This window comes from Heterodontus francisci, chromosome 36 (genome assembly GCF_036365525.1).
Source record: "Heterodontus francisci isolate sHetFra1 chromosome 36, sHetFra1.hap1, whole genome shotgun sequence".
NCBI lineage: Eukaryota > Metazoa > Chordata > Chondrichthyes > Heterodontiformes > Heterodontidae > Heterodontus > Heterodontus francisci.
In genome coordinates this window covers 29,119,706-29,136,745 of record NC_090406.1, presented here as the reverse complement: position 1 = coordinate 29,136,745, position 17,040 = coordinate 29,119,706, and the positions used below count along the sequence as shown (strand labels likewise).

Here is a 17,040-nt window from a genome sequence, read left to right as displayed (position 1 = left end):
GCTGGCCTTGCCAGCAATGCTTACATCCTGTGAACGAATTTTTTTAAAAAGTCCTGCCTGACTTACTTCAACATTCTGGAATGCAAACCATCTAGGTGCAGTGACCATTACACTTTTATAAAATAGTCCCCTTTTGAATATTTAGTTTGAACAGCTGTGGATCTTCAAAATCCTGCAATCCCATTTTCATACATACTAAGCAACTCTACCATTCCTCCAAACTTTCACACAAGGTGGCCCCCTTTGTCTCTAAGTGTGCATCTTTCTTTGATTACTTTTACATCTTATGCACTTATAAAAGGCCTTGCTGTTTCTCTGCTGAATTCCAGTCTTTGCTTTCTTAATTTCTCGCTTTGCTTGCTTTTTATTGTTATGAAAATTATTCTGCTTTTGTTAAAATATTTTTTAAAGGAATTTATAGTTAAACTGAATAAATGTTGGACCAGCCTCTTTTTTAAAAAAAAAGGGCCATCAAGAGGACACTAAAGGTACTGGATTGGCAATGATGTTAGGTTGTCACATGACTCAAGTTAAAGATAGAGCAGAAATCCTGGTAACAGGGGCAGAGATGTGACAAGTGTCCCTTGATTGGACAAGCTCAGTAGCAACAGCGTGCACCTGGGATGGGCAGAAAATTCACAAGCTTTGTGGTTGTGGGTCAGTGTGTGTTTTACCTTCTGGAGTGAAAGGCTGATAAAGTCAAGTCTGCTGAAGAAGTGTAAAAAGGAGAGAGGACCACATCCCAGCTCACTTTCCAGCAATTCCATGAAGGACCCTGAGAAGTCCACTGTGTCAATTCATCTCATTTCCTGTCTTTGAAGAGAGCATGCTAAATTACTTCTCAACACCGCATGAGAAGAACTGTTCTAAAAGATCTGAGAGACCTGTCTTTGTGTACTCAGAAGTTAGACTGTCTGCCAGTTTTGGAACAACATATCTCATCTGCTGTTTTCTTCAAAAAATGAGCAAGTAATCTGCCCATGTGTTTTTTTTCTGTAACTGAGCTCCGAATTATAATTTTTTTCCGGTTAACTGGTGTGTATGTACATGTATGTGAGTGTGAAGGGACTAAGGTAAAAAGGGAACTTTAAAATTTGAAATCTGTGTGATTTTGCTTTACTTCATTACTAGTTAAGACTTGTTCTATAATAAACTGATAATTTTGTTGTTCATTAAAGAAACCTAGTTAGTGTGTTCTACTCTGAGAAAAATAAAGTATATAATTGACTGTATCGATAGGTGGGAAAATTAAAAATAATATATTGTGACCTGTGGAGAAGTGGAACTAGAATAAACAGTGCACCCCTCCCGCCTCGGTCGTAACACTGTACTTCTGTGCTATGCTCCTACATTTAGTGAATGCATTTTTTAAAAACCTCTTTCATTCTAAACTCTCTATTTATCCAAATCTCAGCTTTTGATTCATCCCCTTTACTCCCAGCCAGAATATATTTTATATATTCAGCGCCTTATGCATCTCGTACATGAATATCTCCCACTGCTGGTCTACTGCTTGATTAACCATGTTTCTGAACCATTTAACCTGGCATAGGTTCCCTTACATCCCACTGAAATATAACCGGGCCAAAGCATTTTTAAAAAAATCAAAAATTGATTCACAATCTGAACACAATGAGATAAGAATATTATATTCATGACCGCCGAAGTGTTCTACTACCTCCTGTTCACTTATTTGTCCAGCTTTATTACCAGAACCAGATCTACCACTGCATTCACCCTTGTTGGACTTATTAATTACGAAAACAGTTCTGGAAATATTTAATTCAGGGTTTTGCTGCAGTAAATTAAGCAGAGCTATTCCCATAGCTGCCACTTGATTCTAATAGCCTTCTATTTACATCAGAAGCAGTTTTGTAATTGTGTTGGCTTCTAAATCCTGGATGAGTATATTTTTATTCGTTCATGGGACGTGGGTGTCACTGGCTAGGCCATCATTTATTGCCCATCCCTAATTGCCCTTGAACTGAATGGCTTGTTACACCATCACAGAGGGCATTTAAGAGTCAACCACATTGCTGGAGATCTGAAGTCACGTGGAGTCCAGACCAGGTAAGGACAGCAGATTTCCTTCCCTAAAGGACATTAGTGAACCAGATGAGTTTATCCAATCGACAATGGTTTCATGGTTACCATTAGACTAGCTTTTTTTTTAAATTCCAGATTTATTAATTGAATTTAAATTTCACTATCTGCCATGGTAAGATTCAAAACCATGCCCCCAGAGCACTAGCCTGGGCCTCTGGGCTACTAGTCTAGTGACATTACCACTACGCCACCACCTCCCCACGAACTTGAGGTAACTTCTCTGCATTGCAGCCTTGGGAACAATGGATCACTGCATTTGTTGCATGCTTAGTGATAATTTAGCTGGAACCTAAGCTGTTGCATACTTACAACTGATAATTTAGCTGCACCCTCCCTGGTATTAGGATGAATTATACACAGGCCCCTAATGATGTAAGTGCATTGGAAAAGTACAGATCTGAGAAGACTCTTTGCCCACAGCCAGAGCTAAGACGGTGGCAACTGCAGCAAATAGGCTGGTGAGAACCTTTTAGCTTTGCTCCAGTGATACCTTTCAAGAGAGTCATCCAGTAAAAACCCACTCAAGGAAAGTTTCATTGGCTCTGATAGCTATTTAAGACTACAAGGTTATCTCCAGTGATGTTCTTCACAAACTTCCACTTTGTGAGAGGTATATAATTAGGCACTCATATTCATAGCTAGACTCTGTTCTTGTTTTGTTTAGATACATTCCATCTTTCTTGTTACATCATGGTCTATGCTAAAAGCAAAATCCCTGTTAATAACAGCAAAAAAAACGAAACCATCATTTGACCACCACAATCCAAACAGCCAACTGTTTACTCCAATATATCCATTATCACAGAACTGGTACAGCGCAGGAGGCCATTCGGCCCATCATGTTTACACCGGCTCTCCTAACAAACATGTCACCTAGTGCCATTCCCCTACCTTCTCCCCGTAACCTTGCACATTCTTCCTTTTCAGATTACTGTCTAATTCCCTGTTGAATGCCTCGATTGAATATGCCTCCACCATATTTTCTGGCAGTGCATTCCTGACCTTAAACACATGCTGCGTGAAAAAGTTTTTCCTCATGTCGCTTTTGCTTCTTTTACCAATTACTTTAAACCTGTGCCCTCTTGTTCTCGATCCTTTCACGAGTGGGAACAATTTTTCCCTAGCTACTCCGTCCAGACCTCTCATGATTTTGAATACCTCTATCAAATCTCCTCTCAGCCTTCTCTTCTCCAAGGAAGAGTCCCAACTTCTCCAATCTATCTTCAATATTGAAGTTCCTCATCCTTGGAATCATTCCTGAATCTTTTCTGCACTCTCTCGAACGCCTTCACATCCTTCCTGAAGCGTGGTGCCCAGAACTGGATGCAATACTCCAGCTGAGGCTGAACTAGTGTCTTATATAAGTTCAACATAACTTCCTTGCTCTTGTACCCTATGCCCCTATTAATAAAGCCCAGGATACTGTATACTTTATTCACCACTCTCTCAACCTGTCCTGCCAGTTCAATGACTTATGCACATATATACACAAGTCCCTCTGCTCCTGCACCCACTTTAGAATTGTACCCTTTGTTTTATATTGTCTCTCCATGATCTTCGTACCAAAATGCATCACTTCACATTTCTCCACATTGAACTTTATCTGCCACCTGTCTGCCCATTCCACCTACTTGTCTATGTCCTTTCGAAGTTCTACACTGTCCTCCTCACAGTTCACAATGCTTCCAAGTTTCGTATCATCTTCAAACTTTGAAATTGTGCCCTGTACACTAAGGTCGAGGTCATTAATATACTTCAAGAAGAGCAAGGGTCCCAACACTGATCCCTGGAGAACTCCACTACAAACATTCCTCCAGCCTGAAAAAGATCCACTGACCACTACTCTTTGTTTCCTGTCACTCAGCCAATTCCATATCCATGTTGCTACTGTCCCGTTTATTCCAAGAGCTATAACTTTGCTTACAAGTCTGTTGTGTGGCACTGTATCAAACACCTTTTGGAAGTCCATGTACACCACATCAACAGCATTGCCCTCATCAATCTTCTCTGTTATCTCTTCAAAAAACTCCAGCAAGTTAGTTAAACATGATTTTCCCTTAAGAGATCCATGCTAGCTTTCTTTAATTAACCCACATTTGTCCAGGTGACTTAATTCTGTCCGGAATTATTCTTTCTAGAACTTTCTCCACCAACGAAGTTAAACTGACTGGCCTGTAGTTGCTAGGTTTATCTTTACACTCTTTTTTGAGCAAGGGTGTAACATTTGCAATTCTCCAGTCCTCTGGTTCCACCCCCCAGTCTAAGGAAGACTGAAAGAATTATGGCCAGTGCCTCTGCAATTTCCACCCTTACTTCCCTTCTCACTTTCCTCAGTATCCTTGGATGCATCTCATCTGGTTCTGGTGCCTTATCTACTTTAAGTACAGACAGCCTATCTAGTACCTCATCCTTATCAATTTTAAACCCTTCTAGTGTATAAATTACCTCCTCTTTCACCATTGCCTGGGTTGCATGTTCTTCCTTAGTAAAGACAGATGCAAAGTATTCATTCCATACCTTAGCTATGCCCTCTGCCTCCATGCGCAAATCCCCTTTTTGGCCCCACTCATCCTTTTACCACCCTTTTACTATTTATATGTCTATAGAAAACTTTGGGATTCCCTTTTATGTTATCTGTCAGTTTCTTTTCATATTCTACCTTTACTTCTCATTTGCTTTTTCAGTTCTCCTCTGAACCGTCTATATTCAGCCTGGTTCTCAATAGTATTTTCTATCTGGCATTTGTCATAAGCATACTTTTTCTTCTTTATCTTAATCTCTATCTCCTTTGTCATCCAGGGAGCTCTGGATGTGTTTACCCTGTGCCCAAACTATCTCTTCTTTGAATGGCACCCAATGATCAGCTACCGTTTTTCCAGCCAACCTTTGACTCCAATTTATTGTCCCAGATCCGTTATTATCCCATTCAAGTTGGCTTTCCTCCAGTTAATTAATCTTACTCTGGATCGTTCTTTGTCCTTTTCCATAGTCAGCCTAAACTGATGATACAATGACATTATGTCTACCAACGAATGGAAATAATTCAGAAATCAGAAATTTACAACTCTTCTTCAATTTCCTAGCATCTGTCTAAAACTACTTTTCAGCATCTGAGTATTTTTATCCTGTGCCATTAACAGCCAATTGTTCCACTTGCACACAAACACAAGATCATTTACCTTCTCCTGTTACAGGTGCAACCCTAGTTCTGGTAGACAGCACACCACTTTAACATAACTGCAGCAGAAGTACTATTCACAAAACACACTACTGAATTCCCAACTCCTATAACCTTGTTTCTTTAGTACTTCATTATCCCTTATCTGTCCAAGTTATTCTGACTTCTCAGTTTCAACTTTGTTTTCATTTTAATATCCTTGCTGCCATTGGATACCTACGACGCATTTCATGCAGCAATGTTTTGTGTCATTCACTGAGTTTTCCAATTTCTTACTACCCTTCATCAATTCACTCTTCATAGGCATGACTGATGCTCCATTTCTCAATAGATTCTTACTACAGCATTAGGTACCTATTGCTCATGTTTAAGTCACCTTCTTCACCTGTCAAGCATTAAAATATAAAAAAGCTTCAAGCAACAAATGACAAAGGAGATTATGCATTGGATTAACCAAATTACAATTAACTTAAAGAACAACTGTTCAATGCAAGCAAATACTACAGAAGGGAGCATTAAACAGCACATGGAGACTTTGCAATATCGTAATAACTTGAACCTTCACTCTGTCTCGAAGATTTTCTCCAAACACGAAGTTCGTCTGTTCCACAAGCTGCTCAGGCTGCTCCTGGCTATCCACCTTCTCTTCTTTCTCATCTACTTCACAGCTGCTCTTGGGCTCTGATGAGACAGCTAATTTTGCATTCTCCTGGAAATGTGGAGAAATCATTTTAAGTTAACTATGTACATATCCCAATAACCCAAACATCCAGGCAATAAGGATTTATATACAAAGTAAACTTTCCAATTCCCATTTCAGGGGCACCTTGTCAAACAGTGAGATTGACTGCCTCAAAGATCTCCTGCTTTCTCACTAAAAACATTTAATCTGCACTTAAACAAGAACTTTAACAGACAAAGGAATGTTACATTCTTCCTTATTCGGTCAACCTCGACATACAAATAGTTGCGTACCAAAGTTCAAGATATGGTTCCACCGTTGGCTCAGTTGGTAAACTAGTGCCCAGTGTGGAACTGAGCCATACAATCAAGAAGATTCCAGGTTCGATCCCTGGTCTATCCTGAGTTAGCTGATCTCAGCTGCCGCAGGTGTAAGGGTGCTCCAATTGGCCTTAGCGCCCCTGGGCTAGGGAGGAGAGAAAAAAATAATCAGCCACGGCTACCACTCCTGATCATTATCCAGTGACTTGCTAGAAAGTGCATTGGTGGTCATCGGACAAGGACAGGATTGGCTTGGCTGTGGTGCCTCCCACTATTACTATTCCCACTTTCTTCCTTTACAGCTTCTGCTCCTCTACTCTCCAGGACGTTGCATAATCACCTCTCAAGTTGCTTCTTACTGATTCTCCAACCTCATGATAGCTCCTGCCCTGATGCTGACTCGCTTGCACCTCTGCTTCCGCTGACTTTCCACTACTTCTCCAACATATACTCAAGAAGCATCAAGATCATCAATACCCAACCAAGAAAGGAAATCAAAGAAGGAAACAGGTAAGTTGGCTGAACACAGTCCAAAGGTGAAGAGTCTGGAGTTCATCAGGTTGCCCTGAGCCACCACTTTGTCCTGCATGCTTCAATCACAGCCAGCCTCACAACAATTTGACTACCAACAGTCTGCAGACTGTTCAGCTGGCCTTAAGCCTCCTCCACTGGTTTGACTGCCTGCTCAACAAATTAGTATCACCAAGGACCAGACAATCTTGTGTCAATGAATCTACAAACATCTTGCAGCTGACAGGTTTGGCTTGTAGTAAATGTGTTTCCATCAAATCTCATCTCGGCTTCTTCTGCTACTCTTCATGCACTTTTTACTCGTTTAAGGTCCTCACCACCTTCCATTCCTTCTTCTGTCTCTACTGCCCTCTCAACTTCTTTGCCGAGATCTGCTGCTTTCATGCAAAGTGGCTACTTGACCTCAGTACCTTCAATCCCAAGCAGCACTGGTTTCAGATTTCTCTACCTTCCTCTCCTCAGTGCTTACATCACTTACCACACTGACAGCTACCCCTGCACATGTTATGTGGCATTGCATCCCAATTCATACCTGCCTGCCTACAACCTCAACATCTTGCACCCTGCAAGGAACAAAACTCCCCCACAGCTCCCAACTGCGCCCCCCTCCTGTGGCCCTCCACCCATTATGGCACTACTGTTGATGTTCATCTTCTCAGCAACTTCAATTCTGCTTGCAACATCTTAATCCTCACCAGGTTACTCACGGTCTTCCAACCTTTGTACCACAGACTTGAAAGCACGTGGCACATGACTGATTTTGTCATCCACTGTCAAACATTGCTTGAACGTGTTAAACATTATCACACCACCCTTCCACAGCCAAATCCTCTTTCTACTCAAGAATAATTCTGGAGGGCAAGGATAAGCCACCATTCATTTTCTCCACAACAACCCATCTTGAGTTCCCCTCCCTCCTCATCTCTAAAAACAAGGTGAATGTCTCATGGACTTCTTTATCTTACAGACTGAAATTGTCCATTTAGCTATCTCACCCACTAACCTTCCCATTCACCCCCTAACTCATCCTAGCTTCTTGTTATCTCCCTGGCCTCTCTATAAACTAATTTATTTTATGAGATCCACCTCTTGCTTTCAACATGCTCCCCACCCAACTCCTGATCACTTAATTATTTTGCCTCACTCAGTATTTGACAATGTCATAAATGGCTTAATTCGTTCAGGTATTGTCCTTAACCTCTTAAAATTGCTTTCAACACCCCTTCCTCTGAAGGACATGAAACAGCTAACCTCAATGCACAGGAAGAATAAGTCAATTGAGACTCTGACTCATGATCAGCTTGGAGGACAATAACAACTGGACAATGCCATAAGTTAACTGAAATTATGTATCACGATCAGTTCCTGGGCAAGAATGGAAGACACATTAACATGTGAACAATGCCATGAGCTTACTGCCCATCAAAATGAGGGAAATCACATTATCTTTATGCTGTGAAGACAGAAAGGGAGGAGATGAAGACTTGTCTCTAACCTTGCAATCCTGCATAGCTCAGGAGATTGAAAGACCAAGATAAAGAGGTGTGAAAGACCAGGTGGCTCAGCAGGCTGATAACTGAAACTATGGCCTGAGGTCCAAGCGTGAGACATGACTGCAACACTATAAGAAAGGACAACACCGGAACGTGGGCACTGCAGTTAGGTGAAGGAGGATGGAGACCGGTCACCTCCAGATCCAGGCCTACAATCAACATCGGTACAACGACCAGCCACGTTGGCGATTGTAAGTTTCAGTCAAATCATAAAGTGGTTTGTACTGTGGTTTTGTTGGTCTAATAAATTAATGAATTTAGGTTGAGCCAAAACCTGTATTTTATTCTTGTAATTCTGGGTTCCAAGCATCACTGCAAGGAGGAAGGGAGCTGAAACCCTTACACCTCAAAAAACCCACCCCATTGTCCAGTTCTTCTTTCCATCTTATCGTTAACCCCCCTTTCTTTTCTTGGTCCTTGAATGTGTCATCACCTCCCAGTTCTGAGCCATCTCTCCTATAACTGAATTCTTTCAAGTTAGATTAGGTTCCACTCTGCTCAAATCAGAGTCTGTCCGGTGTGACAGTGACTGTGGTACACCATCCCTCCTTATCCTCTTTGACATCTGAGGCATTCAAAGAAAGCAAAAATAAACTTGCATTTATTTAGGGTAATTCACATCCTCAGGATGTCCTAAAGTACTTCATGGTTAAGTATGCTATCTTCCTCCATCATAGTTTTGCTCTGTGGGACTGCAAACGTTCATCCTTCATGTCCTAATACAGTCTGTACAATTCAAGAAAACGGTATTTCTTTTTCCTCTGCATGGTCACTTCTGAAGTTTAAGGATTCATTATTGCCCCCTTCCTTTTCCACCTAAATGCTGCCATCAATTATGTCATCCATAGGCAACAGACCATTTCTATATATATAGAAATGAAACTCAGCTCTAAATCCCCGTCATTTCCTTCAATGGCGCAGCCACCTGTATGATATTAGAAGAACCAGAATTTCTTGACACCAGAATATCAGGAAAAGCAAAGCCAGTGTTTTTGGCCCTCTTAGACAACAATAACTTGCATTTATATAGCACTATTAATGTCAAAAAAAGTCCCCAAGACACTTCACAGAGAGGAAATGAAAGAATGGATGCCAAGCTAAATAGATGAAAAGAGAGGAAAGCTTAGTTGAAGAGGTGGTGGGTTTTAAAGAAGATTTTAAAGTTACAGAGCAGCTCTTAAAGGAAGAGTAACGCACAAAAGATCAGTCAGAAGAATGGAGAATTTTGGAAGGGAGGGGAATATGTGGTTGGAGGGCTGGAGGAAGTTAGAGACCGAGGGATTAAAACACAAAAGATGAAAATTTAAGTTTGAACTATTGAGATTGGGAGCCAATGGAGGTCTGTGAAAAGAGTTGATTGCGAGGGGGTGGGATTTGGTGCTAGATAGGTTACAGCAGAATTTTTGTTCAGATGAAGTTTATGGGAGGAGGAGGACGGGGTGGCCAGTCAGGAGAGCACTGAAATAGTCGAGCCTGGATGCGACAAAAAATTGAATGAGGGTCTCAGCAGCAGATAGGCAGAGGTAGGGACAGAGTTGGCCAACATTACATAGTAGTAGGTAAGCAGATTTCGACACAGAATATGTGGGGCCCGAAACTCAACTTATTGTCCAATAGAATGCCAAGATTGCAAACAGTGTGGTTCAGCCTGAAACAGTGGCTGTGGAGGGAGATGGAGCCAGCGGCAAGGGAACAGAGGTTGTGGTAGGGGCCAAAGATTATGGCTTTGGTCTTTCCAATATTTAACTGGAGGAAATTGCAGCTCATATTGATGTAGACAAAGCAGTTTGGCAACTCAGAGGTAGGGCCAGGTGATGGAGAGGTAGTGCTGGGTGTTGTCAGCATACATATGGAAGCTGACCCCATGTTTTCAGATGATGTCCCTGAGGCTTAGTATGCATGTTGAGGAAGAGGAGGTCACAGGAACATATGAACAGGAGGAGTACTCAAGAGCACAAGAAATAGGAGCAGGAGTAGCATATGGCCCATCGAGTCTCCTCCGCCATTCAAAACGATCATGGCTGATCTTAGGCCTCAACTTCACTTTCCCACCCACTCACCATATCCCCTGAATCCCTGAAAGACCAAAAATCTGTCTATCCCATCCTTAAATGTATTCAACAATGAAGCATCCACAACCCTCTGGAGTACAGAATTCCAAAGATTCACAACCCTTTGAGTGAAGTAATTTCTCCTCATCTCAGTCCTAAATGATCGGCCCCTTATTCTGAGACTGTGCCTCTGTGTTTTAGCTTCCTCGACCAGCGGAAAAAATCTCTCAGTGTGTACCCTATCCAGCCCCTTCAGACTCTTATATGCTTCAATGAGATCGCCTCTCATTCTTCTTATCTCCAGAGAATATAGGCCCAATTTACTCAGCCTCTTATCATAGCACAACCTCCTCATCCCAGGGAACAATTTAGTGAACCTTCGCTGTACCGCCTCCAATGCAAGTATATCCTTTCTTAAATGTGGAGACCAAAACTGCACACAGTACTCCAGTTGTGGTCTCACCAAAACCCTGTACAATTGTAGCAAGACCTCCTTATTCCTGTACTTCAATCCCCTTGCAATAAAGAAAATTTAGCCCCACGAGCCTGTTCCACCATTCAATGAGATCGTGGCTGATCTGCAACATAACTCCATATACCTGCCTTTGCCCCATATCCTAAAGGCCTGCTCCCCGACCCGAACCCAACACCATGTGTCTGGTTCAGGTTGGGTCGGGTCGCTCTTCCGGGTCTGGCTTTCGGGCTCGGGGTCGGACACACACGGTATTGATTGGACTTGAAAGGTTGTATAAAAAGATGAAGATTAGAGCCACGAGGTCAGTGATTGTTTGGTCACGAGTTAAACAGAAACCCTTGGAGTTGTGCCCAGACAGGTTGTGCCACACTGTAACAGTATCTGCATTGCTTAAAATAAATTCAGCGACTGCCCGAAGGCTCAGAAAATATTATACATTACCTAGACTCCTGCTTTACAGGTTGAAATACTTGCTGCAAGTTTATCCAGTGTGCTGCTGAGATGCAGAGACCAGGAAGATCCTGAGTGATTAATTATTATAAAATTTACAGTATTTATATAAAAAATATAAAATGATCACCATCAGGTCTCTAGTCTACACACATACAGTACTGTACTGTCCTGACAGTGATCATTTTATATTTTTATATACTGTATATTTCATAATAATTAATCACTCAGGACCATCCTGGTCTCTGCATCTCAGCTGCTCACTGGATAAACTTGCAGCAAGTATTTCAACCTGTAAAGCAGGAGTCTAGGTAAAGTATAATGATATTTTCTGAGCCTTGGGCAATTGCGGTGTATATTTTAAGCAATACTGGTACAGTGCGGCACCACCTGTCTGGGCACAACTCTATGGGTTTCTGCTTAACTCGTGACCAAACAATGACTTTGTGGCTCTGATCTTCAGCTTTTTGAACAACCTTTCAAGTCCAATTACAGTTTTTGTTGCTTATCTGCACAAACTGAAAAAGTGAAAAACGAATTCAGAATCGAAAGGTAGGTAAAGAGAACATTCCGGTGGACGGGTCGGGCGCGGGAAAAAAATGGAAGGACTCGGGCCGGGTCGATGTGGTTCTGTTGGGTTCGGATGGGTTTTTTTCCCCTGACCTGAGCAGGCCTTCACCATATCCCTTAATACCTTTAAGCTAACAGAAACCTATCAATCTCAGCTTTAAAATTAATTGATCTCACATCAATTGCCATTTGCGGAAGGTAGTTCCAAAGTTCTATCACCTTTTGCATGAGGAAGTGTTTCCTAATTTTATTCCTGAAAGGTCTGGCTCTAATTTTTAGACTTTGCCCCCACTCCTAACCAGAACTAGCCAGAATAGCGTTACGACCAGGTGCGAAAGGTGTCTCGGGGTCTGTTACTATCTTTACCTGGTCTCATTTTAACAGAATTTAATTTTAAACACACTGTGTTTTGAGCTTCCCCTTTGTGAATCCTTGTTCACAACTTTCCAATTATCAGGCAAAGAAATGAGAACAAACAGGCTTTCTTTGGTTTAAAGAAGAAAGATGAAATTTATTGAACCTTAAACTTAAACTCTAATATGGTTAACGCATACGGATATACGACACACCCACGCTAGCATGCACACGCGATACACACATGCAAAAGGGACAGGAAAAGAGAAGATAAGAACAGTTTGAAGCAATATCTTGTTACTGTTTCTCGAGCTCGCTGTAGTCCTTGACTGAAGATTTGGTCTTGCGTTTCGTTGGGGCCCAGTAGTCTTCTTAAAACCTTGTTCAAGTAGGAAACCTTTCTCTCTTGGAGTTTCAGTGCTTTTACAAGATTCAGTTCCGTGGGAAGGAGATGGAAGCAGGCAGACAGGAGAGGCTGTAAGTCTTGCTTCAGTTCCAGGAGAGATCTTTACTCTATGAGCACATGACTTTGCCTCTGCCTTCAAAATCCTTTGTTGTAAGTTCAAATTCTCTACAACAGTCAGTTAGTCAATGTTTTTTCATGCTTATTTCATTTCATCTTCGTTTGTTCAGTTTGCTTACCCACTGTTTTTTTTTTCATGTTTGGACTTGCTGCTATTCAACCTTCAGTCCGTTAATACCCTATTTGTACTAATGCTTTGTCTTTCAACACACCATTAACATATTGTTTGCCTTTGCTCCATGACCTTTTGGTCAGCTATGTGGCCTTGTCCAATCTACACCTTCTCCTTTGTTATCTCTTGCCCCACCCTCGCCTCACTTGCTTATAATCTTTGACATTTCTAATATTTGCCAGTTCCGAAGAAGGGTCACTGACCTGAAACGTTAACTCTGCTTCTCTTTCCACAGATGCTGCCAGACCTGCTGAGTGGTTCCAGCATTTCTTGTCTTTAAGTCAAGTGACTAAAACTGGTCTGACCACTTCTGTGTATTGGAGAAGCAACTGCTGGGTCCCCATTGTTTCAACATTGTCTGATACTATGCAAATGTCCTTCCAGTAAGGGCTTGCAATTTTAAGTTTTTGCTCATGTGGCAAAATACTGTGTGCCTCAATCTTGGCAGGTGGGTGTTTGCCTGACACCTCCACACCCAGGGGAATGAAATGCGATTTGAAGAAAATGGCGCACTTCATCACAGAGTTTGAGAGAAATATCAGATACAGAAAGAAACCATGCATTTCTCGCATTCATTTCCATTCATTCACCAATATTGAAGCTCATTTAAAATGGTCTGTTCTGGGTGCCAGGACTGCATTAATTTTCCCCTTTTTTTCCCTTGGGAGTGTTAGCAGGGGGGAGGGTCTATCCTGAACTCTTGAGTCATGCAAAAACTTTTGGCTTCAGGGGATGGGTGGTTCCCTTTTCCTCTGACTGTGGGGGAGGAGTCTTTGTTACTCTCCCCTTTGTTCTCTGGGACACTCCTACCTGCAGGTATTTGTGCAGACTTAACTGCATTCTCCTGTGACACTTCGACTAGGCGAGGCATCACCCTCACGGTTTCTCTGCCCCCTAGAGGTCTCTCTTTGTCTTTGCAAGTTCCTGTAAATGCTGTTCGCAACTCTGGTGGGGTGCTTCTAGAGTCTGCATTTACATAGGAGGATGTGGAGTCTAACTTTTCACGTTTTTCTGGGTTGGCCGACCAGACAGTAGGGGTTTTCATCTGGGATTCTTCCCATACTCACTTTAACCTGCCCTCTTGGTCACTTTTTCCCCTTCTCTTTCTAAACTTTTGCCAGCCATGTGCCTGCCTGTCCCCTTTTGTTCTCGGTGGGGCGGGGTCCCTTACAGTTCACCAGCCCTCTGCTGGAGGATCTTCCAAACACCCATACAGGACTTAGGGGTGCAGGTTTCACTCTGTAGGTTGGGGTTTCCCCTCAACCTGGCAACTTTGGCAACTCCTGCAGTACTCCACCACATTCTTGTGGAGTTTTGGCCAGTCAAACCGCTGCCTTATGTGGGTTTTGGTCCTTCGTATAACCGGCATGTACAGCTACTGTAGTCTCGTGGGCCCTTCTTAATGTTTCTCCCCTGTACCTCTGTGGCATGAAACAGGGCTGTGTTCTTGCACCCACACTGTTTGGGATTTTCTTCTCCCTGCTGCTCTCACATGCGTTCAAGTCTTCAGAAGAAGGAATTTTCCTCCACACAAGATCAGGGGGCAGGTTGTTCAACCTTGCCCATCTAAGAGCGAAGACCAAAGTACGGAAAGTCCTCATCAGGGAACTCCTCTTTGCTGACGAAGCTGCTTTAACATCTCACACTGAAGAGTGTCTGCAGCGTCTCATCGACAGGTTTGCGGTTGCCTGCAATGAATTTGGCCTAACCATCAGCCTCAAGAAAACGAACATCATGGGACAGGACGTCAGAAATGCTCCAGCCATCAATATCGGCGACCACGCTCTGGAAGTGGTTCAAGAGTTCACCTACCTAGGCTCAACTATCACCAGTAACTTGTCTCTAGATGCAGAAATCAACAAGCGCATGGGAAAGGCGTCCGCTGCTATGTCCAGACTGGCCAAGAGAGTGTGGGAAAATGGCGCACTGACACGGAACACAAAAGTCCGAGTGTATCAAGCCTGTGTCCTCAGTACCTTGCTCTATGGCAGCGAGGCCTGGACAACGTATGTCAGCCAAGAGCTACGTCTCAATTCATTCCAGCTTCGCTGCCTCCGGAGAATACTTGGCATCGGGTGGCAGGACCATATCTCCAACACAGAAGTCCTCGAGGCGGCCAACATCCCCAGCTTATACACACTACTGAGTCAGCGGCGCTTGAGATGGCTTGGCCATGTGAGCCGCATGGAAGATGGCAGGATCCCCAAAGACACATTGTACAGCGAGCTCGCCACTGGTATCAGACCCACCGGCCGTTCATGCCTCCGCTTTAAAGATGTCTGCAAACTCGACATGAAATCCTGTGACATTGATCACAAGTCGTGGAAGTCAATTGCCAGCGTTCGCCAGAGCTGGCGGGCAGCCATAAAGGTGGGGCTAAAGTGTGGCGAGTCGAAGACTTAGCAGTTGGCAGGAAAAAAGACAGAGCGCAAGGGGAGAGCCAACTGTGTAACAGCCCCGACAAACACATTTTTCTGCAGCACCTGTGGAAGAGCCCGTCACTCTAGAATTGGCCTTTATGACCACCTCCAGGCGCTTACCCATTGTCTCTCGAGATAAGGAGGCCAAAGAAAACCTCTGTGGCACCACTAACTGGTGAACTACTGTCCACTCCTTGCCCTCAGGTCTGTGAGGAGAACTCCATTTCTGTATTAGCTGTTTTAGCAGGCTTAAAAGTGGATAAATCCCCAAGCCCAGATGAGATGTATCCCAGGCCGTTATGTGAGGCAAGGGAGGATTTCAAATTCTCTCTGGCCACAGGAGAGGTACCAGAGGACTGGAGGACAGTGAATGTGGTACCATTATTCAAGAAGGGTAGCAGGGATAAACCAGGTAATTACAGGCCAGTGAGTCTAACATCAGTGGTTGGGAAAATATTGGAAAAAATTCTGAGGGACAGGATTAATCTCCACTTGGAGAGGCAGGGATTAATCAGGGATAGTCATGCATGGCATTGTCAGGGGAGATCTTGTCTAACTAACTTGAATGAATTTTTCAAGGCAGTGACTAGATGTGTAAATGAGGGTAAAGCAGTTGATGTAGTTTACATGGACTTCAGTAGGCTTTTGATAAGGTCCCGCATGGCAGATTGGTTAAGAAGGTAAGAGCCCATGGGATCCAGAGCAATTTGGCAAAGTGGATCCAAAATTGGCTTAGTGGCAGGAGGCAGAGGGTGATGTTTGAGGGTTGTTTTTGCGAGTGGAAGCCTGTGACCAATGATGTACCGCAGGGATCAGAGCTGGGACCCTTGCTGGTTGTAGTGTACATTAATGATTTAGACGTGAATATAGGAGGTATGATAAGTAAGTTTGCAGATGACACGAAGATTGGTGGTGTCATAAATAGTGAGGAGGAAAACTTTAAATTACAGGACGATATAGATGGGCTGGTAAGATGGGCAGAGCAGTGGCAAATGGAATTTAATCCTGTGAAGTGTGAGGTGATGCATTTTGGGAGGACTAACAAGACAAGGGAATATACAATGGATGGTAGGACCCTAGGAAGTACAGAAGGTCAGAGGGATCTTAGTGTACTTGTCCATAGATCACTGAAGGCAGCAGCACAGGTAGATAAGGTGGTTAGGAGGGCATATGGGATACTTGTCTTTATCAGCCGAGGCATAGAATATAAGGGCAGGGAGGGAGGTTATGATGGAGCTGTATAAATCGCTAGTTAGGCCACTGTTCTGGGCACCACACTATAGGAAGGATGTGATTGCTCTGGAGAGGGTGCAGAGGAGATTCACCAGGATGTTGCCTGGGCTGGAGCACTCCAGCTATGAAGAGAGACTGAAAAGGTTAGGGTTATTTTCCTTAGAGCAGAGAAGGCTGGGGGGGGGGGGATATGATTGAAGTATACAAAATTATGAGGGGCATAGATAGGGTAGATAGGAAGAAACTTTTTCCCTTAGCAGAGGGGTCAATAACCAGTGGGTATAGATTTAAGGTAAGGGGCAGGAGGTTTAGAGGGGATTTGAGGAAAATAAAATCACCCAGAGGGTGGTTGGAATCGGGAACGCACTGCCTGAAGAGGTGGCACAGGTAGAAACCCTCACAACATTTAAGTATTTAGATGA

General features: G+C 43.2%; 1 protein-coding gene across 4 annotated transcripts in view; it reads right to left on the bottom strand.

Moving 5' to 3' along the window:
• The window catches only part of LOC137351697 (ran-binding protein 3-like), a 132,527-nt gene that overhangs the window by 30,223 nt on the left and 85,264 nt on the right, over positions 1–17,040 (bottom strand). For 3 of the 4 annotated variants that reach the window (XM_068016418.1, XM_068016421.1, XM_068016419.1), the window contains one exon: positions 5,844–5,993. The exons of the other annotated variant lie outside the window; for it this stretch is intronic. In XM_068016418.1, the coding sequence (XP_067872519.1) occupies positions 5,844–5,993 (150 nt within the window). The remainder of the gene's footprint in view (positions 1–5,843; positions 5,994–17,040) is intronic. 4 annotated transcript variants of the gene reach the window in all.